At 39.6% G+C, this 27,761-nt stretch overlaps 1 protein-coding gene and 1 long non-coding RNA gene across 3 annotated transcripts; one reads left to right on the top strand and one right to left on the bottom strand.

The window, feature by feature from the left end:
* Positions 1-15: 15 nt before the first annotated feature.
* On the bottom strand, positions 16-1,923 carry LOC111558421. The gene is made up of 2 exons (XR_002739319.2): positions 1,710-1,923; positions 16-604 (listed from the first exon to the last, which is right to left on the bottom strand). It is a non-coding gene; the product is annotated as an uncharacterized LOC111558421 (long non-coding RNA).
* NUCKS1 (nuclear casein kinase and cyclin dependent kinase substrate 1) lies at positions 435-27,665 on the top strand. Of its 2 annotated transcripts, none has more exons than XM_045048435.1 (7): positions 435-584; positions 17,373-17,422; positions 19,019-19,124; positions 21,567-21,622; positions 23,576-23,728; positions 24,508-24,654; positions 26,356-27,665. In XM_045048435.1, exons 1-7 carry the CDS (start codon positions 568-570, stop codon positions 26,553-26,555), a joined length of 729 nt encoding a protein of 242 aa, XP_044904370.1. In that variant the 5' UTR covers positions 435-567; the 3' UTR covers positions 26,556-27,665. The 2 variants fall into 2 exon arrangements, with proteins under 2 accessions (XP_044904370.1, XP_023103807.1); XM_023248039.2 differs by having other exon boundaries at positions 441-584; positions 24,505-24,654.
* Positions 27,666-27,761: the final 96 nt, after the last annotated feature.

Here is a 27,761-nt window from a genome sequence, read left to right as displayed (position 1 = left end):
TAAACTACCACTAAATGACATTGAATCCCGTATAAATCTTTTTTTCTAGTCGTTCCAAGATGCGACCTAAAACGAATCTGCAACCCTGGAGTGGAAACCAGGGGGCGGGCCAAGCAGCGACCATTTTTGTTTTGCGGCCGTGCACTCTCAGAGCATCTTGACTAACAGGACCCCACGGAGGAGGCGGGGCCTATCAGTGCGCGGGGCGGGGTCTGGGAGACGTGATGATTCAAACGGACTAATGAGCTCCGCGCATCTGGCAGAAGCCGCCAATGACCGGGCGTGATGGGGCGGAGCCCACAGGCCCTAGTGGGTTTGGTTGCAGCGCGGCTTTGGCGCATTTTCGGCTGGTTTGATTCATCCATTTTGAAGAGACGGGGGAGCGGGGGGCTCGTCTGATTAAGGGGCCCTGAACCAAGAAGCAGCGGAGTTTGAGAAGCCAGCAGCCCGGGGTTCGGCGGCAGCGGCCCCATCGGCCGAAGTTGGGGGGGGTGGGGCGCCGAGCGCGCGGGGTGGGGGGGGTCCTGGTCTTTGGCTTCTCGACTCGGTCCTGTTTCGACAGCGAACATGTCTCGGCCTGTCAGGTCAGTGCGGAGTCCGAGGCCTGGAGCGGGATGGAAAGGGTTGGGGGTGAGTGGTGAAGGACTGGGGGACAGAAGCCTGCAGTCGGCCCTCTCCAGTGCCACGCACGGCCTCCTCCCTTTCGGGGCCCGCGCGCGCCCTTGAGCGTGGGGGGCCTTGCTGGCTCGCGGGGCTGCGCGGGGGTGGCGGCCGCGCGCCCATGCGCGCGCTCCTCCCCACCCCGCGCCGCTGCAGGGCTCCGGGCTGCTCTGCTGCCTCCCCCACCCGCCGCACTGGAGCGGGCGGGGTGTTCCCTGAACCGCCAGCGGCCGGAGGGGGAGGGGTGTGAAGTCAGCGCCCCCACCCAGGCCCCACCTCCTCGGGGCCAACCCCTTGGAGCCTGCGGGGAGACCGGCTGAGTCGGGGCTCGGCTCCCCACCTTAAGTGAGGAGGGGCGGAGACGCCCGGTGGCCCCTTGCCCCCTCTGCTTGCGTGGGGGTGGGGGAACTCAGCCCTCTTTCTTTAGCGGACGGGGTGTTCCATGCAAAGGGGGAGGGGCGGTACCGCCGCCGGGCCCCGCCTCTGTCCTCCAGGGTCGCTGCAGGGCCCCGCCTCCCGGATTGGGCCGGGCGTGGGCGGGACCCGTTCTTTTCCCCTTAGGCAAAAGTAAGAGCTGGGGACTGGGCCTTGGAAAATGACTGCTGCCTCTCCCCTAACTCGGAGTTCTGAGCGGGTTAACCGCCCCCACTCACCCCCCCTCCCCCCCGAGTTCGCTGTTTCCCTCCGACTAGAAATGTCCTTCCTCGGGGAAATGTCCCCACTCAGGAAGGTGCGGGTTAACAGCCCGACCCAAATCCCGTGTGGTTCTCGTTCCCGCTGCCTGTCTACGCTCACTCGGTGTACGTGTCTCAGATGTTTCTGTAACCCTCTCTTTCCCCCCAAGTAACCTGAATGATAAGGGGTCTAGGTTCCGGTAACCCGTAGACTTGATTCTGAGATTTTCAACAAGTTTGCAGTTCCCCAGCGGACGGTGGAATCGCCCTTTGCCGTCCTCCTGGCTATTGTATGGAATGTGCCATTTATGGAGGGGTGTGGCTTAATCCAATGTGTCGAGGCCTTTAAAAGGAGGGCTGTTGCAAATAACTTACTTTTAATGTAATGTCCGCGACGCTTTCGATGTAAGGAATTGGCGGCTTCGCATAGTGTTTTCTAGATAAATAGGCGAAGGTGTAGATTTAAAATGTTAACAGTTGTTGCTTCCCCTTCTTCCAAGTTTTGTGAGAAACGGAAGGATTTTGACCTAGAGCTCGAGAGAGAGAGGTTTGGAACCCGGGAAGGGGTTTTGTTCCACACCGATCTATCTCCTGACTAGATCATCCGTCTCCAACTGGTGGTGGTTTGGGACTGCATACTTCTACGTTCGGGGTGGGCATGAGGAGAGTGCTGACTAACTACCACTGCTTTTCTGCCTTCTAATTTCTACCCTCATCTCTGATAACTCACCATCGCACTCGGAAGAGTTTTGCCCACTTTCTGGCAAGGAGTCTGAATAGATACTTCAGATTATAGTGTGCAAAATTTTTTTGGCATGAAAATTGATCAATGTATCCCATCAACTTATGTAGAATATTTTCTTTAGGATCAGGTTAAATAGACAATATCGTAATAAAGATTTGATTCATCTGTATTGGCTCTCCTGTCTCTGGAAGTAAATTACTGTGTGGTGAAATGGGACTGTTTTTCTCTACCTTTTAACGTCAGTTCACTAGGTTTTGATGACTTTTTATATTATCGTGTGACTTTATTATACTCATCTGCCTCAATTTGTGTTCCCAGATTTAGACACTGGAACACGAACAGCAGTTTTTTTTATTTGGAAACTTTGATTTTTTTAAAATATCACCAGTTGGGGATATATTAAGCACGGATCTTTCTGGGTTTTTTCGAGGCATTGGGACGTCTGCACAAATTTTTTCTTGTTCGTTGTGTTGTTAAAAATAAATTTAACTGTCTATTTGCCCCTAATTGAATGAAATTAATATATTGGCTTTTGGGGTCACTTTCATAGTATTTTAAAGCAACTTGGTTTCTCGTTATATATTTTAGTGATTAAAGTCTCTTTGTAACTTTTTAAAAAAGTTTTTAATATACTCATGACCAATAATAAAGCAGAAATAATTAAACTTGAGTTTGGTGGTTTGTTAAATTTTGCAACAAAAAAGTCTTATCTTAGGGAAGTGCTTTTGTTCCAAGGTGTAAATGAAGAATCTGTATACCTGAGGGCATTTAACAAAAAAGTTAATGGTCAACATTGACCAGAGATACCAGAATGATCAACCCCTTTAAAAACAAACCGAAAAAAAAAAAGCGCAAGTTGGAAAATGAGTGTGGGCACATTTTTTAGGGTATGTTTCTGCCCTTTAGACCTATATGTAATTTTGAAATTTTTCTGCTTTTCATACTTCACTGTAAATATTCATTTTCATTTAAATACTAACCTGAGCATTTAAAGAAGTATTAGAAATGTACTAATGGCTGCTTGACACCACTTTCCATATGAAGGGAGTGATGAACTGATAAGCTACAGCAGGTTTTTCTGTAGACGTGTGTGCAACACTTACCCAAGTAGTTTTGCTCACACAATATTGCTGTCTTTACCTTTTACAGCATCTGACTCACTGTTTATAAATGAGCTCAAATATTTTAGGCCTTGGGTTCAATTTTATAGTGTAAAATTACAGTCTTGGAGCTAGACAGAAATTTAGGCAAATTCATTTTACAAGTGACTCAATGGGGACCTGGACCAGTGAAGTGCCTTGCATCACACACTAATGCAAAGGTTGGGCCTAGAATCGAGATTTCTTAATTCCCAGGCCTACTCATCCTCACCCTTTCCGAATAATAATCACTTTATCTTCTGGTACGTGTTGATGTTATTATAATATACAGCACTTTTAACCTTTCAAAGTGTTTTCATGAATCTTGTGAGGAAGGAAGGAAAATGCTATTACTTATAAAAGATGAGAAAGAAAACTCCGATTTACTGACTTGCCCAGACTAGAAACCAGGTTTCTTGAAATTCAGCTTAGTATATTCTCCAAAGATCCTCCCTTTTTGAAAATCATCCAAGGCATTCAGATCAGTGTGTGTTCCTTTCTGTCACATAAGTGTACTTGGTATCTGGTTGTCTTCTGTTGAATATACTTGGAGATTGCAAGGAACCTTTAACCTTGAAAGTTTAGGTGTGAAAGCATAGGTTCATACTGGTTGATACAAAATTATTTTAAGTAAGTTTTAAATAAGCAGTTTTGTTCAATTTAAAATAATTTTCCAAGATACTTTGTAATTGAAAGTATTTTTTTAATTAGAACTTCAGAGATTAAGTCCAGTTCCTTCAGTTTACCAGGGATGATTTATAAGCCAAAGAAATTAAAGTGTAGAAATAGCAAAACTATTTAAACTGTGTGAGTCTTCGCTATTTTCCTTTCTACTAGATTTGCATTTACAGTATTTGATTCCACATAGAATGTAGTACAGGTCCGCAGTCCCTGTATAGTTTGAAATCATGAAGGCCATGTGTGTTTGGAAGTTCAGGGTTTTTTTTCAAAAATGTTCAAAGTAATGGTGCCTGTACTGTGCGTTAATGTGCGATCACTAGTGAGCTCTGCAGTAATGCTCCTATAATCAAACACCATAGTGACTCTGTAATAAAACAGTTTTCACACACAAAAAAATGCAACTAAAAAGCCCAGTTGTTTAGGTAAACTGAAACATTTGGTTTTCAGAACTGTTTAAATTTCTAAATTGTGAATTAGAGATTGTGGGCCTTTAACCGCAGAAGTACCTTTCTCAACCTTCAATTTTAGAAAAAATCACACTGCGACTCGAAAGAGTATCACTGAGCAACTTTTTTCGTGCCAAGTATCCTGGCAGATACTTTACACATATTTCGCGATCTTGAAAGAACTCTTCAAGCAAGGTATATGTTATTCCCATTTCATACGAAGTAGCTGAGGCTTGGCTAAATGAACTGGCCCAGTTCACCTGTTAAGAGGTGAAGCAGGACTTCAAATCCAAATGTGGCCAACCCACAGTCCTTGTGATCTTCCCCGTGAGACACACCGCCACAGGCAACACCCTCACAGCGCATCTTGCCATCTTTGGAAGGGGTTACATACAGTTCGTAAAGTTGGAGAAGACCAAATTTAAAATGGGGGAGGGGGTGAAATGACAGTTTTTTGGAAGGAATAGAATATGTGAGGAGGTTGAAGGAAGATAACCCGAATGGAGAGGGAAAAGCAGGGAAATAGTGGGACACTTGTGGGAAGAAATGTGAGCATTAGATAAGTGACATTGCTTCAAGTGTGTGTGTTTTGTAATGCAAGGGTGTGTACCCCCTGGCTAATTAAGTGAGTAGATTTCATAGCCACCTAAAGGACACTATAAGAAATTTAATGTACTCATTTTACATATAATTATAGTTGCAGAAACGCCAGAGTATTAGCTAACTGAATCCAGTGTGTGTTAAAAATGTATATGAGCAAGCAGAATTTGTCCCAGGAACAAAACTTAAAATCTGTTACTGATGCATCATTAAAAGACAGGGGGCACCTGGCTGACTCAGTCAGTAGAGCATGTGACTCTTGATCTTGGGGTCCTGAGTTCCTGACCCGCATTGAGCATAGAGCTTACTTAAAAAAATAAAGTTTAAAAAAGAAAAACCATGGTATTTGGAAAGATTCAACACTCATAAAATTCAGCATGTTATAATTAGAAGGAAAATTAAGATTAATTAAAAATTGGAGTTGATTTAACTTGACAAAAGTTACAAACTAAGGTAAGTGATTGAATTTTTAGTGTTTTAAAAAAAACGTTGCGGGGAGGTATGGTACAGCGAAAGAAACCCTGGGGATCAGGAGACTTGGGCTAACTTAGGTTTATATAATGGAGATGTTGCAGTCCATCAGAATAATAGAAACTTGCCCACAAAGCATTTTGCAATTTTCATAGGTTTCTTCCAACTCTAGAAATAATGAGAAAGTAATTTTGAGTAGAGAAAGGGCAGTTGGTTTTATTTACTTATTTATATGGTCTGTTTTTCCCAGAAATATAAAACAAGGTCACCATACTACATAATTCCAGGACACCATACCCTAGTCCTGTGAATGGCGCTCTTCTGGAATAGTAAGAATTAGAGCCTGCACAGCCAGATGGGTTGCTTTGTAAACTTTGTTTACTTGAACTTAATAATAATGAAGCTATTGAATATGCCGTGAAGTGTTACTTCTGTTTGCGTTTTTTAATTCTCAGCTGCAAAGATAGAAATAAATATGACCTCATTACTCCAGATCATGAAGAAGTAGCTTCTTGGATTGTTGAGGCTAGAGATAGCACTTAACAGACCGCCGTGTTGTGCACAGTAGAAAACATTTGATGTAGCAGCAGGACCACTTTGGTCAAACCAGGACATCCCTTTGTTTTGTTTTGAAAAACCTATTCCTATCTGGATTCTAGGAAGTAGAACTGATGGTTAGAATATTGCATTGACATATTTTTAAATAACTACTCTATCTAAGTAGCCATAATTATAGGTCTTTGAAATACTTCAGGCAAAGAGACCACAGGTTGCCAAAGACCGTATCTACTGGGGATTGCATATTTTTAGTTGCTGCTTCGTGCACATCTATTTTTTGAATTGTGCACCTCTCCAGTTCCCTGCTAAGCAAGGTGATCTTTAAGATTTCATCTGTCAAGCTAAAATGACCCTGAAGATGAACTACTTGAACTAAACATTAGCTCCACTTGGAAGTTAAAAATCCACTTTGCTATTCATTGGGCTGGGATAACAAAAATGGCTGGCTGGCTGCCACAGATAAACTGCAGCTGTAAAGACTTACAACAATCCTCCTTCTGGTGACTGCTACTCCTACTGAGAAGTGATTCTCTAAAAGAGACTGTCAGAAACTTTGCTGTTTGAAATTATGTCAGAATGAGACACCACACTTCTGTCAGAGCTAGATCCTTTTGACTTGGAGAACTCAGTTTACAACTTCAGGGCTTCAGATGAGTTGCTGGACCCAAATTCCACATCTAACTTCTCTGCCAAGAAATAGGATCCACTTTGTGGTCAGACCTGATGTTAACCCCATTACACACATTCTTACTGTGTTTCAAGCCTATCAGGACACTGCTTCGTGTAATTTCCCCAAAAGCACCTTTCTCCAGATCCTTTTATTTTCTCTGTATGGTGAGGTCCTCCATACTTCTAATATGCCTCTGCCTTCATTGTAATGAGTCACTAAACCTGACAGGCTACAGATTTGTGGCTGGTGATTGGTTTAAGACAACTGGAAGACTCCACTGAGCTTCCTGAGGTCCTGCTGCAGACAGGACTCTACTTTGGTAGCGTGGGCATCTGAGACCCCTTAAGTCTCACCTGCTTGAGGTTTCTCTGTCCCTGAGTGCATAGGTCTTACACTCAACTTCTGTTGGGAAAAATCCCGCCCCTTTTATTTATCTAATACTATATTCTGCTCACTGAAATTTGTGTGTGACTTTTATTTTATTTTATTTTTATTTTATTTTATTTTTTTAAATTTTTTTTTTAATTTAAAAAAAAAATTTTTTTTTTCAACGTTTATTTATTTTTGGGACAGAGAGAGACAGAGCATGAACGGGGGAGGGGCAGAGAGAGAGGGAGACACAGAATCGGAAACAGGCTCCAGGCTCTGAGCCATCAGCCCAGAGCCCGACGCGGGGCTCGAACTCACGGACCGCGAGATCGTGACCTGGCTGAAGTCGGTCGCTTAACCGACTGTGCCACCCAGGCGCCCCTGTGTGTGACTTTTAAACAAAATAATTTCCTATATGGAGAGAGAGTGGTGAACTGAATATATGTTAAGAATAAGAAGTGCCATGTAGGAGTTAATATTTATTCATCTGGACTGAAACATTAACAAGTTGATAAAAGATTTAGTAGGGGATTATGACAATTAGCTAATAAACGTGCCTGGCTCATCATTCAAACCTTCACTCCCTTCCCTTTGCTACAGAAATTAGAAACTCCATCCAAAAACCTTAGGAACGCTTTCCTAAATGTTCATTTTACTTTGTTTTTTACTTTCTGTTGTATCTTGTAACTTTTTGAATTTTATGTTTAATTGTAAATAACAATGATACAAGATGCAGTCAAAGGAGTCAATCTTAGCTGATAGGAACTTGAAGCTTACGATGAATGAAGCAGTTCTAAGAAATTACTCTTAGTTGCGTTCAGGTATCCGGGCTTCTAGGAGTTACTGTTCTTATGTCTCTAGAAAATTTGGCGTGTAAATAATCTTTGAGGACTAGAAGAATGGGGAGAGATAAATATCCTAAGTTTTAAGCGGGGAGAGTAGTTCTACAGAAACCTTATGTAGATCTGAAGAAACTTCATTAGTCTCTGTTGTGCAGAGTTAGGTTTATGAGCGATTAGGAAAGGAAGATTTGAGAGGTTGCAGGCATCAACGGTGCCCTGTGGGGTATTGGGTTAGTTGGGCTTGAGCTGGAGAATTCACTTTACCGCTTAATAGCTTGCAGTGATAGGAAAGTTACTTCGCCTATCTGAGCATTAGATTCTTCAGATAAAATGGAATTAATGTTAATTAGCTCCTCTTGTGAGATGATTGTGAGGATTAAGGGAGAATTTAGGTTAAGTGTCTGGTGCATGGTACTAACTGCTGTCGTAATAATTTTGAATTCAGCATCGTTTCGCAAATGAATCTCATAGGTCAGTAGTCTTCGTAATGTCCACTTTCAGGGCCATCTCAAACATTGATTCAATTTTTTATTTTTAAAATACTAGTAATTTTAGGGGCACCTGGGTGGCTCAGTGGGTTAAGAATCCGACCCTTTATGTGGCGCAGGTCACCATCTCACCACTGGTGAGTTTCAGCTCTAAGATGGACTCTGCGCTGATAGTGCAGAGCCTGCTTGAGATTCTCCTTCCCCCCTCTCTCTGCCCCTCCTCTGTTTGCGCTCCAGCTCTCTCGCTGAGAAAAAGAAAAACTAATAACAGTAAAAAAAAGTGAAAGATTTTTTGCGATCTGAAGAGAAACCAAGAGTATAAAAAAGTACTGGTAATTTCAGAAATCAAAGTTAAGCAAGTTTCTTTAATGCAGGATTTTCAAAGCTTTAACTTGTTTAACGAGGTGATAATATCCAAATTGATCTGGCTAGGAAACCTTTAGAAAACCTATCTTGACAGAACACAAGTTGGGAAAGTCTGTAATGAGAAAATTCTTTAAATTTGAAATGATAATTAATTCATGCTCTTACAGTGCTGCTGCTTTGACTTTTTACTGGCTGTGTTTTATTTTGTGGTTCCTGGGAATATTTTTGTTCGAACAAAAAAGGTTTAGTTTTTAAAAGTTTAACTATCGTTTGTTTAAAAGAAAATAGAGTAAAAGAATACTGTACTGGGTTTCTCTTTCAACAAGGGTTTTGACAGAGCTTCATATGAAGAAGTCCTTGTGGGGAAGATAACGAAATGTTAGGCAGAATGCTAGTTCATTACGATGGACTTGAACCTCAATAGCCGTACCCCGATTAATGTCAGCCTGAAAGTACATTTCTACTGATGTTCTTGGCCTGTGTTGACTAAGTTTGCAGATAATAGGAAGTTGAGAAAGATAAATATGTTGAAATGAACTATCAATATACAAGATGGTTGTAAACAATTCTTTCTCTTAATTTTTTTTTTTGAGAGAGAGAGAGAGAGAGAGCGCGCCCGTGCGCTTGTGGGGGAGGGGCAGAGAGAGAGAGGGTCAGAGGATCTGAAGCAGGCTCCCTGCTGACAGCAGAGAGCCTGATTTGGGGCTCCAACTCATGAACCGTGAGGTCATGACTTGAGCTGAAGTCACATGCTTAACTGATTGAGCCACCCAGGCACCCCCAAAAAGGTTTTAGATTTTGGGAAAAAGAGGCTTTAGTTATTGGAATTGCAATATCCAGTACATTGTGTGTTATAACAGCCCAAAAGGCAATGGAGATCTTGGATTGCATTAGTACAAATATAGAGTAGAATAGGAGTAGGAAATTCTGAATCCTGATCTCTCTCTTTCCTGCACATACACCTTTATAAACCATATTGTTAGGGTTAGATTGGGGCACTACTTGATAGACTTTACTAAATCTGGAGGGAAACAAGGTCATGAGGATGCTTGAAACAAGTGATGGGGAAGGGTTAAAGGAACCCTAATTAGCCTTGAAGAAAAAAGCAGAATCTGTCCTATAAAGTTAAGGACTATGTGGAGGAAGGGTTAGATTCAAACCATGGGATGGGGCGCCTGGATGGCTCAGTTGGTTAAGCTTCCAACTCTTGATCTCAGCTTAGATCTTGATCTCAGGGTCCTGAGTTCAAGCCATGTATTGGACTCCACACTGGGCCTGGAGACTACTTGAAAAAAAAAAAAAGATTTAAACCATGGTAATCCAGAAAGTGGATAGATGATAGAATCAGTGAGTGGACCTCAGAGGCAGATTTCGCCTTCTTGGGAAGAACTGTTTCATTATTGGTGTTTTCTTAGTATAGGCTGCCTTGTGTGGGAGGTTCATGAAAGGTTCTTAGTCATTCCCTTCTAGGGACATTTGTTGATAGGATAAGTTTGGGGTAAGATTGGATTAGATGGTCTAAGGTCCATGTAATGGTCCATGTGGATGTACTAAGGTCCAAGGTCTATGTGGATGTACTAAGTAGCTCTAGTACATAAAATACACTTGATAGCATCATCATATCACCCTACCTCCTGCCCCACCACTGGCTGCAAAACTTTGATAAGTTTTAGGAGTGCTTAAGCTTGAAAACATATTTTTAAGATACAAGAAATTAGAGGTGCCTGGCTGGCTCAGTGGGTAGAGCATCCAACTCTTGATCTCAGAGTCATGACTTTGAGCCCCCTATTGGGCATGGAGTGTTTCATAATAAATGAAACAATTTTTTTTTAAAGATAGGAGGGGGACTCTCCCTGGCTGGCTCAATTGGTAGAGCATAGGACTCCTGATCTCAGGGTTGTGAGTTTAAGCCCCATGTTAGATGTAGAGACTACTTAAAAATAAAAATCTTAAAAAAAAAAAAAAAAAAGACGGGGAATTAAAATGGGGAAGGGATGTTATTCTTTTGCCACCAAGGATCAAAAACAAACTTTTTTGTAACGGTAAACATAAGAACAACTTTAGAAATCTTTTGCAATCCACTTTTTATTCTAGAATAGTGGGTCTCAAACTTTTTTGATGAGGTCGCTACACACAAGAACAAAAACACCTGAAATAAGTTGCAGGTAACTTAACTGTTACTTAAAATAGAGTTTTCTCTGATATTTTTTATTTGTTGTGTTGTTGTTGTTTTAATGCTGGTTATATACCAATAAATTCATTTCAGGACCCAGTAGTGGGTTGTGACCTATCGATGGAAAAACATTGTTCTACAGGATCTCATTTATCTGAGAAAATGAGATACTACCACCCAGGTGATTAGTGAAAAGAACAATGTTGTTTATTTTTAGGTTTCTCAAAATTCAGATTTCAAATGTGCTTTAAGTGCCTAATGAGAAACTTGTTAAATTCTAGGTTAGCAAGTTGGGTTTTTTCATTCCTCTTCTCTGCGTTGACCAGCACTTGAGGATAAAAATGGAAGTGTAGTCTGTTGATAAAACTAAATTATGTCTACAAGGCTCTCCCATTTGCCCTGAGAAAATGGTTTTGTGCTCTTCTCGTACTATCGAGCTTAGGGTGTCAATTTATATTATTATATGTAATTGTTGGTTGCTTGTTACGACTCCATATTTTGATGTGCAGGCTTGTTATAAGTAGAGCTGGATTATGTGGTTTTAGTTTTCTCATCTGTAAAGAGGGTTAGGAGCGCCTGGCTGGCTCTTGTCAATAGGGCATGGAACTCTTGATCTCAGGGTCATGAGTTCAAGCCTCCGTGTAGGGCCTAGAGCTTCCTTGAAAAAAAGAAAAAAGAGGGGATTAGATAAGGTCCTCCAAAATTGTGATGATTTTCATCTCAAACACTGATCCTTGACTCTTCAGAATGTTGGTGGGAGGTACCACACAACCTATTGTTGTTTGGGTCTTAGACAGTTACTACTATAAGAAAGAGCATTTGGGGTGTAGACCTATCAGTAAAAATAAGTTGATGATTAAGAGAGTGGAAGAAGAAATTCCCTACTGTTTGTGAGTTGCTTGAGTTACCCACTCTTGGTGCCCAAACCAGATCTTTTAGTATTCTTTGTCTAGCTTCCCACTTTACCCTTTTTTTTTTTTTTTTTTTTTTTTTTTGCCCTTCAACCTGATGCAGAAGTGGGGACTTCTCATCTCAGAGTTCTCTGGTGACCTCTCAGGAATTGGTTCGCTGTGACCAAGGTACATTTAGAATCTAGACAGAGATTACATAAGGCATATAATTGAAATTTTTGTGTTCCTATACAGTTGACCTATTGAACACTGAGTTTGAACTACCTGGGTCCAGATTTAATGCAGATTTTTTTTTTTTCAATAAAAACAGCACAGTATTATAAATCTGTTTTCTCATCCTTATGATTTTCTTAACATTTTCTAGCTTGCTTATTGTAAGAATGTATTATATAATACATATAGCATAGAAAATATATGTAAATCAACTATTTATATTATTGGTAAGGCTACCTGTCAACAGTAGGCTACTTGTTAAGTTTGGGTGGGGGCTGTCAAAAGTTCTACTTGGATTTTATTTAAGACATATTTTAAAAGTAAGTTAATCATCGTGTTCATTAATCATCGAATTAGGTATATTCAACATGGCTGTGGTATTCTGGGTGGAACAAGTTAGTACTTACAAGTAATGAAAGCTGCTCTTTGTTGGTTAGTTGTGCACCTGATACTCACAACAATCTTGAGAGATAGGTATTGTTATTCCTATTTTACAGGTGAGGAAACTGAAGTTCAGTGAGGGGAAGTAACTTGCTCAAGAACATACAACTAGTAAGTGGCAGAGCCAGGATTTAAACCCAGTTCAAAAAATCTGTTTTTAACCTCTATGCTATATTGAAATTTTGTGTTGTCCTCCCAGTTCTGGTTGTCCTAGTCGTTGATGCTATTTTACACTGAAGAGTTGGTTTAGCTTTGGCATTTAATTTATGTAATGATATTTCGAGGAAGGAAGAATGTGTCTTTGTTTTCAACTAGAAGTAGAACTTCTCACACCTTTAGACTTAAGTATTACTCACGAGTGTTGTGTTTCCATCCCAGTATATCTTCTCAATTTTTAGTTTATAGTGGAGTAAGTCCATTAAAAGTGCATTTCCATCCTAAATAAGGTAAATCTCCAAGTAGTGGAAATTGTAATTCTGTTACTGTTTTGAAGCATCTTTAGAAGACAGGAAATGAACTGAGTTGTTATTTATAAATCATTTTAATGAGTTACTATGAATGACCCATTTTCATAGATCGTTTATTTAAATTATTTTTTCTTTTCCTCTTTAACATTTGTGGATGGATACCTTTCTTTTTGCCTAGTTATCCTTAAATTCGCTACTATATTCATATTTGCATTACTCAGGTTTCATAGTTTCAGTGAAAAATGACATATGCAAGATAATTCTGATAATTTTCACATAATTCAAAATAAAATATTTTCTGCTTCAAAGGAGGGGGTGGCCTTTGAATTTAATTTTGAAAAATTTAAATTTAATTACTCCTATCGTATCGTTTACGTGGCATTTTTTGTAGTTCTGCTTGTTGAAAACTAGGATACAAGAAAATGTACTAAATACTTGCCTTTTTACTTTTTTAGGTTTAAAGTAACGAGTTATTTCATATGGACAAAACCAGATTTTCCTGTCATTAAGGGCAGTGGGAATTAAATATCTGATAGGCTGAAGGCTCACATATAACATCCTCTCTCATGATGCCTTTTCACCCTGAACCTTTGCACATGCTGAGTCCATTCGCTCATCAAATGCATCATTTCTTGGACTTGGTGTTCTGAATGAAGGAGAGACAACCCCTGCCCTCAGGAAATTCACATTTAGTAGGGAAAACAGACATTCAGTGGATTGTATAATTGTATCAATAAAGGATTAAAGGTGTTGAGAGGAGGTGAGGTTGTATCTGATATGACTGGGAGTGACACAAGCAGCAATGTAGGTCAAGGAGAAGCATGACCAAGTGTTAAGAAACAACTTTATTGGAGGAACTACAGATTTGTAAGTGGCTTGATTAAGTGGCAAAAGATGAGGCCTTCAAAGACTTTTAGGAGATTAGATATTATCCTCTCAAGTATTTTACAAAGCTAGGTTTCCAACAGAGTTCTTAAATTTGGCCCTAAGAGCAAAAAATTAAAAACATTTGAGTGTTTCCTTTTTACCTTGCTCTGTGGTAAAAAGAAAAGAAAAAAATGTGGGTATAAGACCATTGATATCAAGAAGCTCAGATTAGTGAAGAAAATCAATGGTACAGCAATAGAAGCTAAGATGTGTGGCATACAAAAGAGTAGGTGACTATTTGCAATTGAGAAAAACTTTTTTTTTGAACTTTAATAATTTTATTTAAATTTGTGGCATAGGGGCACCTGCCTGGCTCAGTCAGAAGAATGTTAGACTCTTGATCTTGGAGTTGTGAATTTGAGCCCCATGTTGGGTGTAGAAATAAAAAAATAAAAATTTATGGCAATAAATAGATAAATAAAGGCGTACCCATTTAGGCCATCAGTTCCAGCAGAGGAAAATCTGACACCCAGGTAAATTATGTGATTTGCCTCAAGTTCTAGATCCAGAACCCGAGATTCCTGTTAACAAAGATTCCATACTTTTTACCATAGAATTCCTTTCTGGAGTGTTGCTGTTGATAGACTAAGAAGTAACTATCATTAGCAAACTGTTATAAAGTTGTTTATGTTGAACCTACGCCTAATTTGATCAGGAAGCTAATAAGCCAGTGTGTTTACTACTTTCTTTTCAAAACCTTAAAGTAGCTAACATGTTTTCTCTTTTGCAAGTTGAAAATTCCAGTTTATTCAGTTGTTCTTCATAGGACATACCCGTCACCATTCTGGTTACCCTTCTTTTTATAGTCTCACAGGATGTATCTATTGATAGATGGTACCCAGAAATTGTACCGTTGTTTTAGTTGGCGACCCCACCAGCATGGATAAGCTAGAATTATTATGCCTGCAATTTTAGAACCTTGTACATTAACTAGTAGAGGTTAATATTTCATACTCCCTCTTCTGGATACTTTCCTTCCTCTTGTTACGTGTCCCATTTTCCTTGATCCTAAGTAATGCAGAAAATTGTCATCTTTACATGATGATCATAATACTGTTTTTCATGGCACCTGTCATTAAAAAAATCACCATGTTGCTAGAACATAATAGGCATTGAATTACTAGCCCCCCATAGTCTTTTTTTTTTTTGAAACAAAATATTTTATTCTTTTTTTTAATTGTAAAATCACATAAAATTTACCATCTTAACCATTAAAAATCTTTTTTAAGTTTATTTTGAGAGAGAGAGAGATGAAGGCACATGAGGGGGGAGGGGCGGAGAGAAGGAGAGAGGGAATCCCAAGCAGGATCCCCACAGCTTGGAACCTGACTCAGGACTTGAACCCACGAACCCGTGAGCTCATGACCCAAGCCAAAGTCAGACTCTTAACCAAATGAGCCACCCAGGTGCCCAACCATCTGAACCATTTTTAAGTGTACAGGTCTATAGTGTTAAATGCATTCACACTGTTGTACACCCAACCTCCAGAACTCTTTCTCTTGCAAAAGTGTAACTATACACATCATTAACTCACTATCCCCTCCCCCCAACCCTTGGCATCTACCATTCTTCTTCTTTCTATTTTTATTTTTATTAAAAATTGTTTTTTAACATTTATCTATTTTTGAGAGAGAGAAAGAGTGAACAGGGGAGGGGCAGAGAGAGAGGGAGACACAGAACCCAAAGACTCACAGAGCCTGATGTGAGAGTCAAACTCACAAACCTTGAGATCAGGACGCTTAACTGACTGAGACACCCAGTTGCCCCTATTTTTATTTTTATTTTTATTTTTATTTTAGAAGAGAGCACCAGTCGGCGAGAGGGGCAGGGAGAGAGGGAGAGAACATCTTAAGCGGGCTCCATGCTCAGCACAGAATCAGAGATGTGGTTTGGTCCCACAACCCTAGGATGGTGACTTGAGCCAAAGTCAAGAGTGGGAGGCTCATCTGAGCTACCCAGAGGCCCCACTTAACTTTTTTTTTTAAGATTTTTTTGGGGTGCCTGGGTGGCTGACAGAGAAGCACCTGCTTGGGATTGTCTCCCCCTCTTTCTGCCCCTCTCCCACTTGCACATGCTCACTCATGCATGCCCCCCCCTCAAAATAAATAAGTAAACCTAAAAAAATACCAATTTTATCTTATTTTAAGTAATCTCTATACCCAACTAGGGTGGGGGACTTAAACTCATGAGTCACATGCTCTACTGACTGAGCCAGCCAGGCATCCCCACTGTCCTTCTTTCTTTCTCTATGAATTTGACTACTCTAGATATCATGTAAGTGGAATTAACGGTCATATTTTTGAAATTAGCTTTCCTATTACAATGGAATCATTTATATATAAACCCAGCTGCTTGTAACAAAACATTTGGAGCATGTTTTAAAGTTTTGCATTTTGACTTACAGAGGCAGTACAGTGAGAAGATAATTCATTGCTGGTAGACTAAAGAAAAACAGAAGGCAAAATTCCTTTAGAGCCTATCTTTCTTGTCCAAAGCTAAGGGTATGGCTATGCTTTCTTCCCTATCTAAGCCCCAAACATGTTTTCAGAATCCATCCAGCCCTCCACCTTCCATGTTTGCATATTATATATAAACTGTACGTGTGCTTGAATACTGCACATCCTGTCTTTGGATATAAATGGTGTCTTAATCTATAAAATCAGGAATATTCCTCTGCTCAGGTTTAAATGTAGTTGGTGGCATTTTTCTTTTAATTCTTTTGGTTCACATATTCAGTATCCATTTAGTACAGTACCTATAAGGCTCTTTTGAAAGCGATACTAACATGGATACTAATTTGGATACTAACATGGAGGTTTTTATATATATCTCTAAAGGAGGAATTTTAAGCTTTTAAAGTATGAAGTAGAAAGATGGAAATTAAAGATTTGTTCAAGATGTTAAAGATGCCTTACCTAGTAGGAAGTGCTTAAAATCATTGAGTCAAGTAGGTACATAAATTTGTGACTTTCGCTCGTATTTTTCTTAATTACAGGCCCTTTAAGAAAAAGCTTCTTTTGAATGGATCAATTATTTTTTTCTTCTTTGTAAGGCTTAATATACTGTCGTCATAATTTGTATGTTATAACATTAACCATTATATTTAAAAATCACCTTGCCTTGAAAAAAACTCAGTAATAACTTTATCAGGTGTACACGTGTATGTGTACATATCAGTAAGCATAAAAGTGTAAAAAATATTTACGGTTTTTGTTGATGCACATGTGACATCTCTGTGTAATGAATAATATGGTAGTTTGGCTCATTTTGCTGTGTCATGTGTGTTTGGGAAGTGGGAGGTTTTGTGGGAAAGAATAGTATTTGAGCTATCACTGAGATGAGCAGTCGGAGAATTGTAGTTTTAAATGCTTCCGAACTACACTTTTCATAACAACATGGAAAAGCTTTTTGACGGATGTGGGGCTTGTCGAATGGTTTTCACAGAGCGAGTTCTAATTTTGTTTTTAAACAGAAACAAGTGTTCTGATATCTTAGGAGAATGATCTTCATTAGAGTCTCTTCTTTCTACAGAAATAGAAAGGTGGTTGATTATTCACAGTTTCAGGAATCTGATGATGCTGGTAAGTTTCGTGATTTCAATAAATTGTAAGTTGGACCAACTAATATTGAAAGAATTGCTAATTCAGTGTACTGTTTTATCATGCTTTTAGAATAAGTTTTATCTTTTTTTATTTTTAAACTATATGTAAATTATGTCGGGATTTGTGTCACCCAAAACAGAAGTTGAACTTGCATGGATTTTTACTTTTCCTTAGTAGATCATTGATAATAAATACTTGGATAACTTTTTTCTTAACTGGTTTTGGAGTCAGCTTCAACACGCAGTAATGTTTTCTTACAATATGTCCTTAATCTCATTATTTTCCAGACGCATTTGCTATTCTTTCTGCCTTTTTAAAATCGAATTTCACTTTGTAAAGATAATGTGTGTACTTTGGGAAAACTTAGAAGATGCAGAAATGTGAAAAAGAGTAATAACATACAATCCAACCTCCCAGAAGTAATGCTAACATTTATTAAATGCTGCTAAATATTTGCATGTATTCATTTAATCCTTAGTAGAGCAATCCTATTAAAATGGAATATACTATTATTGTTTCCATTTTACAGATAAGGAAACTGAGGGAGGGATCTTATTCAAGGCCCTTAGCTGGCAAATGGCCATTTTAACCTTTTGCAAAAAAAGCCTGTGTCTGTCTTTCCTTTTAAAAACATAGTTGGAAGTCTTGCTATAGAATTTTGGGTTCTCTGCTACTCCTATTTGTGTGTATCTTTCTCCTATTATGAAAAGTTATTTGAGAAATTACTATTAATGGTTGTGTGATATTCCATAATGGAATTTATAATGTATCCATCCATTTAATAATTGCTGAAGCTCCTGAGTACTTCCAGATCTCCACTATTCTATAAAATGGTATAGTAAACATAACCCATTTTTAAGATTGGTTAATTTTCTTAAGTTCTATAGGACTTTTGAAATTGGAAGTATTTTCCTCAAGTGTCAGAGTATGCTCCATTTAATACTTCAGTTCAAAAGTAATCTACTTGATAACAGTAATTGTGTTAGGATTATAGAATTGTGGGGTCTTTACATTCTGAAATGCTTGTATTTATTACTGTAATGGTTTTCAAGTAAATATGAAGATGTTGAAACGTGGGAATATCTTTAAGAAATTAAAAGGGTAGGATATAAAATGATAAGAGATACTTGGCTATGTATGGGTATATTAAAATACACACATGAGATTAGAAGGGACTGATATAGGAAAGAATTTATTTTTTAAAAATGAAAGAAAATTGAGGGGTGCCAGGGTGGCTCAGTTGGTTAAGCGGCCAACTTGGGCTCAGGTTATGATCTCATGGTTTTGTCGGTTCGAACTCTGCACCAGGCTCTGTGCTGACAACTCCAAGAGCCTGGAGCCCACTTTGAATTCTGTGTCTCCTCTCTCTCTCTGCCCCTACCTCATGCATGCTCTGTCTCTCTCTCTCTCTCTCTCAAAAATAAACACTGAAAATTTTAAAAAAGAAAAAATTTTGTGGGAAATCCTGCTGCCCCTCACCGTGTAAATAGCATTAGAGATACTTATCTCCATAAATAGTGGTAATTTATACATGTAAAAATCATAATATTTGAATTTGAAAAATGCTCTGTTTAGATGAAGATTATGGAAGAGATTCAGGGCCTCCAGCTAAGAAAATTCGGTCATCTCCCCGAGAAGCTAAAAACAAGAGGCGATCTGGAAAGAATTCACAGGAAGATAGGTAAGAGGCATTGTTAATCTGTTCCTGCTTGCGCTGTTCCCACTTGGCCTTGAGGGTGGTCTCTGATCTCTAAATTGGTGGAATCTCCATTTACTTTGGGAAAGTGCTTATTGTCTACTTAATGTTGTTTTGCATATTTCTTATTATCTCAGGCAGTGCTTCTTGAGTCGAGGGGTTAGCCTCTTTAAGGTCATGAGGCTTACTTAGACTCAACCTAGAATCCAAGGTGATCTCCAAGAATGCTTTTGTTGCTACCTCAAACCTCTGAACATAAGCAGAAAGATTGTTTAAGTATGTAATTTGTTACCCAAGGTTAGTATTGACATTTTCATTGTAGTGATAGCAAAGAATGAGTGGCCTTTCCTGTTGAGTCACACATCACTGGCAGAATCATAACTAAAGCTTATAGAATCTTCACTTGTATAGACTGCTGAGTTTTGCTATCTATAATCCTCCTTTGTTCAGATAATTTCGTCATTTGTGGGGCAGTAGAGGAGTTGTGATTTTAACTCTACTTTGCCTCTGCTGTCACAGACCTACACACTCTCATCATACTCCATGTAGCATAATTTTAAGACCTTAATGATGGTGGTGATGGCGATAATGGTGATAGCCACCGTGGATGATTCTTTGCCAGTCTCTCTTATGTGCTAATTTATAATTTATATTCATTATCATTTAATTCTCACAACACCTGTATTAAGGTACTGCTAGCTTAGAGACAGGGTCAGTGATTTATCCAAGGTTATCCAGCAAATGGACCAGCAGGGAACCATGTCTGTTGGACTCCAAAGACCATGTTTTCACCATTGGGCTGTACTGCTTCCAAATATATTACGTCAGAGCAGTTCAAAGAAATACAATCTTTCTCGTCAGTTCTTCTAAGATATTTACCTTCAGATACTAAAGTCTTGTAAAATAAAGCCCCACACAGAAGTCTTTCCGTTCTGAATTCATAGAATGCTAAATTTGTAGAAATGACAATATTTACCTCCAGTATTTTCTTTCCTGGAAAATTTCAGAAATGTGGTTTTGAGGAAAAATAAGACAACATTGTGCTGTGGGGAGACAAGTCTTCCATAGTTTTGTAGTATATCTTTAATCCAGTTTTCTGTAGCAGCCCAACTTAGATTCTCTTCCATTATGTTCATTTTTTATATTTCTCTTAGGAATGGATTTCTTTGTGGCCTGCAACCTGTTCTATAGTGTCTCATCGATACAATTAATAGCTAGCCTAAACTTTCCCTTGTTCTAATTGCTTGGTTTTATTTCTTTCCTAAGTGTCGGGAATGGTGGAGATACAGTTTTTATTGCCATTTGTACTAAGTGCCTTGTAAAGTTTATTCCCTCAGACCATTGTTGTCTTGAGTTTTCTATTGATCTCTACTTGTAAAAGTTCGGCTTTCACTTGACTTTATTGTAATGGGACTCCAGGATTAATGGTCTCTATAATAAACCCAATAATAAAAGAACTAGAGAAAACTATAGTTCTTTGTCATTGTAACTTGTGAATTAAATGCTTACTTTGCATAAAAACATACAGAATGGTCTCAGGTTTCGGCATTACGGTGTATCTTGGATCACATTGCTTAGTAAAGAAATAGGGTTGGTTTTTCTCTTTTTTTCGGGAATCTTGAGTTTGGTAGTTTGTCATTTGAGTGTGGTCTAGATCATAGGAAATACCAGAAGAGATTTACAAGACCTGCTGTTTGAAAAAGCTGTGAAGGCAGTTTTTATGTTGGGTGTTTCTTTTTTTGTTTGTCAGAATTTCTCATAGAGTCATAAAGTCAGAGCACTGAAGACTGAGTACCAAGTGATTTGCCTGAGACCATACAACTGATTAATGACAAAGACAGGACACGAGAACCCAGATTCCTGAATTAAGATTTTTGAGGACATAAAACGTGCATCTTTGTGACTTAAATTGTTTTATATAACTTTCCTTGGAACTTTGAAGCACTTTTTTCTTATTTTACTTTGCGGTGATTTGAGTGCTCTTATTCTCTCCATGATACAGGGCAGGTCTGTGTGTTGATGTTTCTGATGTATAGAACTATTGGAGGCAAGAAAAATCTACGGAGATAATTAGTTGATTTATTTGCATTTTGTTTTAGATAATTTTTTAGGGATATTGTAATTTATACAACTGCACTCCAGTTTCCTTAAATAATTGTGTTTTAGGGGTTTTCTGCGTCTCTATTTGGTGCCATCCAAATTTATTTGCCTACTTTCCCGCCATTCATACATTGTGTAATTTATTTTTAGTATTTTTATACTCTGCCTCTGACAACAGAGAATTTTTTATTATTAAATGTTCTTTGAATATTTCATCCATAAAAGAGGTATTCTTCAGGTTCTTCCCCTGTCGGAGATACCAGAGATGTGTGCTCACTTAGATTTTGACCTAAGACTTTTAAACTTTCTCCCTGCTTCCCTTTACAGTGAGGACTCCGAAGAAAAAGATGTGAAGACCAAGAAGGATGATTCTCACTCAGCAGGTAGGAAACAATTTTTAGTGTAATAGGTGGATTGACTGATATCTTTATTCACTGGACATTTTAATAGCAGTTTTATAATAATGCCAGGCGCTGTCATAAATACTGACATGACAAAGAGGTTTGCATCTTTGAAGAGCTCAGTGCCGGTGACTTACTGCAGTTGCCGTGAGGGTTTTTTAAACACGCTTATTACAGAAATCCACCCAGGATTTCTGATGCAGTAGGTCACGGTGGGACATTGGGGCTTTGTTTTTTAAAAATATTTACAGATTATTCTAATGCATAATCAACACTGAAAACTATTTGCATAAACAAATAACAGCCATCAAACTGAATAGATTTTAAAGAGTATGTATAATAGGAAGTGACAGATCTAAGGCGTGTGGCGAGGAACTCTAGAGTGAAGAGCAGACAGAAGATAGTTTTGCCCTTACTTTAGCTCGGGAAGTAGTCCTTTGAAACGGTAGCCACAGAGCAGGCTGTTGGGGTAAGAGTTTTAACTCGAAAGAATTAATAGAGACCCCGTGGCCAAATACAATGTAAGATCCTGATTACTTGCTGTTATTTTTCCAAATTTAACTCTCCTAAGAACTGAGGGTTTATTCTATACTGCCCCCAACCACTTTAGTTTTGACCTACATTCCCATGCTTTTGCTTTCCTGGATGTCCTTCTAAATAGGATTGCTGTTGGCTAATACGTGGAGGGCCGACAGTCCCACTGCGTGCACTCCACTGAGCTATTGGCTTTCATTCCTTTCCAAGTGTGGTTATCTGACTGCCTAAGTTGAAAAGAAATAGGTTTTGTATCTTAGAATAATTATCATTGGGAGTCTTCCCCTCTTCTATTTAAAAATATTTTTCTGGGATGCCTCGGTGGCTCAGTCCTGTTGGGCGTCTGACTTTGGCTCAGGTCATGATCTCGCAGTTTATGAGTTCGAGCCCTGTGTGGGGCTCTGTGCTGACAGCTCAGAGCCTGGAGCTTGTTTCACATTCTTTACGTGTGTGTCTCTCTCTGCCCCTCCCCCACTCATGCTTTTTCTCTCTCTTTGTCTCTGAAAAATGTATAAACCTTAAAAAAAAAATAAAATATTTTTCTAACTTTAGTTTCTAAAAACTGTGAACATAGGGGCACCTGGCTGGCTCGGTCGGTTGAGTGTCTGACTTCGGCTCAGGTCATGATCTTGCGGCCTGTGAGTTCGAGCCCCGCGTCGGGCTCTGTGCTGACAGCTCAGAGCCTGGGGCCTGCTTCGGATTCTGTTTCTCCCACTCTCTGCCCCTCCCCTGCTCACGCTCAGTCTGTCTCTCTCTCCCTCTCTCTGTCTCTCTCACTCTCTCTCTCTCTCAAGAATAAATAAACATTAAAAAAAATTTTTTTTAAATAAAAATAAAAACTGAACATAGATTGAAATGTAATTGATAATTTTAGGGCAACACAATGATACGAGTTTAAAGTAGATGTTCACACCTAAATTCAGCTTTATTGTTACTTAAAACTACATGCTTCAGTTCTTTTCTTTTTTTTTTTTTTAATGTATATTTATTTTTGAGAGGGAGAGAGAGTACAAGCAGGGGAGGGGCCAAGAGAGAGGGAGACCCAGAATCTGAAGCGGGCTCTAGGCTGTAAGCTGTTGGCACAGAACCTGACGTGGGGCTCGAACTCATGAACCACGAAATCATGACCTTAGCTGAAGTCAGATGCTCAACCAACTGAGCCACCCAGGTGCCCCGCCTAAGTTATTTTCTATGCACTAATGAGTACGTGATATTTTTCAAGTTCGTGCTTTGAATTTTAGCTCCTCTCCTTTTGTATATTTTGTAGGAGTTTTTAGGGATAGAATTTACCCTTTTTGAGTGAAATAAAGCTGAAGGTTATAGCTCATGCTGGCTTTTCTGGTCAGCTGTCAGATAAATGCACAACTCTTCGATTGTTGCATTATAACTTCGGTATTACAGAGGACAGTGAAGATGAAAAAGAAGATCATAAAAATGTGCGCCAGCAACGGCAGGCAGCCTCTAAAGCAGCTTCCAAACAGAGAGAGATGCTCATGGAGGACGTGGGCAGCGAAGAAGAACAAGAAGAGGAAGATGAGGCGCCGTTCCAAGAGAGTATGTAGACTTGGCTTGTTACTTTGGTCATGACTGTACTTTGTGACCTCGATGGCTTCTGGGTTGTCATGGATACTAAACATGGCAGCCGGTCCCTTAAATTAGATCCTCGCTGTTAGAGGAGATGACTGTTTCTCATACCTGCTGATACTTTTGAGGTTCACAGACTCTCTTTGATTATGATGTCCATCGTTTGAACTCAAATACTGAATGAGAGCTTGTTAGAACAGCAGTTACACGGTGGGTGTTGTGATTAGGATTGGCGTTTTGGCCTGGGAGTGGAAGGGGTAGACCTCGTCCCAGCAAAAGCGTTCATAGCAGAATCTAGATGCTTCACACATGACTCAGCTTTATTGATTCTGTGTATTTTTGTTTTGTGTTTAGCTTTCCTGTTTCATTGGTTCATAGTTGGACCAACACACACCCAACTGGTGCCGTTTCATTTCCCCGGTCTCCCCAGTACTACAGGGGGGTGATGGAACTACTAAAAGTTATTTGGTGGCTGCGGTTTTTATTCACATTAAATTGTATCCGTTCCCGTTCTCAACCGACTCTTTAAACAAGTCAGTGGCGTCACCCGCGTGTGCGGGCTAAGCCTGCTGTACACGTGGGGCTGACGACGACTCCAGCCAAATGGGTAGCACAGCTGCCGGCAGAATCCGAGAGTGTTTATTTCCCAGATCCCCTCCTCCAGTCGTGCCTAGCACGGTCTCCCTTTGTTCACTTGGAAGGATGTGTACGTTAAGCTGGACGTTGAAATTCTTCTTTCCTCTCAGAAGATTCCGGCAGCGATGAAGATTTCCTCATGGAAGATGATGATGATAGTGACTATGGCAGTTCAAAAAAGAAAAACAAAAAGATGGTTAAGAAGTCCAAACCTGAGAGAAAAGAAAAGAAAATGCCCAAACCCAGGCTAAAGGCTACAGGTGAGTGGTGCAGAAGTGAAATTAAATTACCGCTTTGAAAAGTTTCAAGAACCAATACACTTTTCTCTACAGAAATTCTTCATTGGGGGTTGGCAGTGGCCACATGCCTAACAAGAATGAAGGAATTCTGAAAGGACCGTCTTCCACAGTTGGAAGTATCCCTTATTTGATTATTAGTGAGACTCTAGCCCCTGCAAGAGTCTGGCGGCTCAGCCCTGTTCTTCAGCTCCTGCCTTCCGTGGCAAGTTTTGGCGGCCACCTGTTCGTGTCAGGCACAGTGCTGGAAACGTTGCATCAGGATAGCTGTTCCTGCTCTTTTTTCTCACCAACATCACAATCCCAGCAGCTAGTAAAGACTCAAAATTGTGAAAATGCACACCTGTAATCCTGTTTCAGTTCTCTGTTCTGATCCGTGCACGGTCCTTTGTGCTAGCCTAACGAAGCCACACTTGGCAACATGGATTCGGTTTCTTTGAGCCCTTGTGGTTTCTGCCAGATATTCCCCTTTCATAGCTACTTTGTTATTTAACTCAAAGTTCGATTTGCTTTGTTTTTTCTGGCAAATAGAACTGGTGATTTTTACCTTTTTTTCACTTACCACTTCTTACCATTAGGAATTGTGGAACGGTCTGGGGCACGCGGGTGGCTCAGTTGGTTAAGCATCCATCTCAGTTTTGAATCAGGATGCTCAGGTCATGATCCCACGGTTTGTGAGTTCGAGCCCTATGTGGGGCTCTGCACTGACGATGTGGGCCTGCTTGGGATTCTCTGTCTCCCCTCTCTCTATGCCCCTCCTCCACTCACTTTCTCTCAAAAATAAATAAACATTTAAAAAAAAAAAAAGAGGAATCCTGGAACTGTCAAAAGGTATGTTATTTGATGAGGGCGCCTGGCTGGCTCAGTTGGTAGAGCATGGGCTCTTATCTCAGTCATGAGTTCAAACCCCACTTTGGGTGTAGAATTTACTTAAAAATAAAATCGGGGCACCTGGGTGGCTCAGTCAGTTAAGTGGCCAACTTTGGCTCAGGTCACATCTCTGTCGCAAAATAAATAAAACTTAAAATTTTTTCTTTAAAAATAAGAAAATAAATGATACATCCTTAGAAAATTTTTTTAAGAATTTGATGGCTTTAATTTCCACTCACATTGTTGTATCCATTCTTCTTGACCCGCCCCCCCCCCTTTTTTTTAATTTGAGAGAGAATGCACAAGCAGGGGAGAGGGGCAGAGGGAGAGGGAGAGAGAGAGAGAGAGAGAGAATCTTAAAGTAGGCTCCTTGCTCAGCATGGAGCTCAGTTTCAAGGCTCCATCCATCCATCCTACAACCCGGGGATCACAACCCGAGCTGAAATCGAGAGTCCGATGCCCAGCCAACTGAGCCACCCAGGCACCCCATCCCCGACCCACTTTTTAAACAAAACCTTTATCAGAAACAACTTTTCATTTCACAAACCACTAAGGATAGTGTGCAGTTTCTGTAGCATCCTGTTTCTTTATTAGAAACATTACTGCAAACATAACACCACGGTGTTGGCAAAAGTGATTGGGAACCAGTGCCCACCTCGATTTTTTTAGTCAGTTAGGATGTTGTCTTGATAGATTTTATTCTTCTAGTTTTGTTTATGGCTGATTTTTATTAAAGACCTTTTCTTCGCTTCTCTTCTCTTCCCTTCCCCAAATTGGTATTTGTTTTCTTTTCAGTGACTCCAAGCCCTGTGAAAGGCAAAGGGAAGGTGGGTCGCCCCACAGCTTCCAAGGCATCAAAGGAAAAGACTCCTTCTCCCAAAGAAGAAGACGAGGAACCAGAAAGCCCTCCAGAAAAGAAACCCTCTGCCAGCCCTCCACCTGAGAAATCTGGGGATGAAGGGTCTGAAGATGAAGCCCAGTCTGGGGAGGATTAAAAAAGTGATGATGGTTTGGGGAGAGATTTTATTAAAAAAAAAGAGAAAAAAAAAAAAGAAAAAAGAAAAAGGGGGAAAAAAAAACTTACTTAAGATAGAACATGGTTTTGGCTATGGCTTGACTCATGGGCTTTCAATGCTTTTTCCCTTTTCTTGAAAATAACATTCTCTGTCTCTCTCTCTCTCTCTCTCTCTCTCTCTCTCTCTCTCTCTCTGTCTCTTTTTTCCAAGAAAACCATTGTATGTTTAATTTACTTTTTTGTCTTTTGGTCTTTTCTTTGCCGTCACCCCTCTTTCCCACCCCTTCCCAATGAAAGCCATGTCAAAGTAATCACTGGATTGACTGCTTCATCTTTTTATTTTTAATGGAAGGTATACCACAGTTGTAAAGCAATAAGATTTGAGGTGAACGCTATGGAAATTTTGCTTTTTGCTAAACGGTAGCAAGTTGAACCCTAATCAAAAAACATAGAAGGGGTTTAGTTAAAAATGATTGCTTCTTTCTCTACCTGGACTTAAAAAAATCAGTTGTCATCTAATACAAGTTTATATGTCTATATACACAAGTATAGATGTCTACAAAAAATCATGATGTTACACTTCCACTGATGGGGCAGGTAGGAGATAAAGCTGAATGCTGAATTCTGAATTGTTACTAAAAGTATTCATATTTTTTACCGAGGGAGCAGGGCAGGGAATGGGGTCACCTGACCTTGTGTGAGGGGGTGGGTTTGTTTTGTTTTGTTTTGTTTTTTAATTCTGTCACCTGTTATCTCAAAGAGACCGGGAGCCAGTGATCCTTTTACCCTGCTACAGTCTTTCAGGAACTTTAAAAAAAAAAAAAAAAAGCAAACAAAAAAACACAAGGGCCACCAAAACTTAAGTCACTCTTGATTTCCTATTTCATTCTCTAGTGGTTCATGTTTTTAAATATATATGTATCTATTCTGTTTCTTGGATAAAATTTTACCAAGGATCAAAAAAACCCCACAAAAACAAAAACAAACCTAGAATTTAAATGGCAAGATCTATACACCAAGAGTGGATTTCTTCTTAACTGACAATGTTTAGGTTTTAAGCAAATAAAGTACCAATTAATGTGAAACTCAATCACAGAGACTTGAGATTTTTCCTTTATGAAAACCGAAAATTGAAATTCTTTTATGCCGTAAGTGTGCATTCAGATCCCATGAACCATGCTCTGTT

The sequence above is a fragment of the Felis catus genome, chromosome F1 (assembly GCF_018350175.1).
Source record: "Felis catus isolate Fca126 chromosome F1, F.catus_Fca126_mat1.0, whole genome shotgun sequence".
In the NCBI taxonomy this organism is placed as follows: Eukaryota; Metazoa; Chordata; class Mammalia; order Carnivora; family Felidae; genus Felis; species Felis catus.
This window is presented reverse-complemented; position numbering and strand designations above follow the sequence as displayed.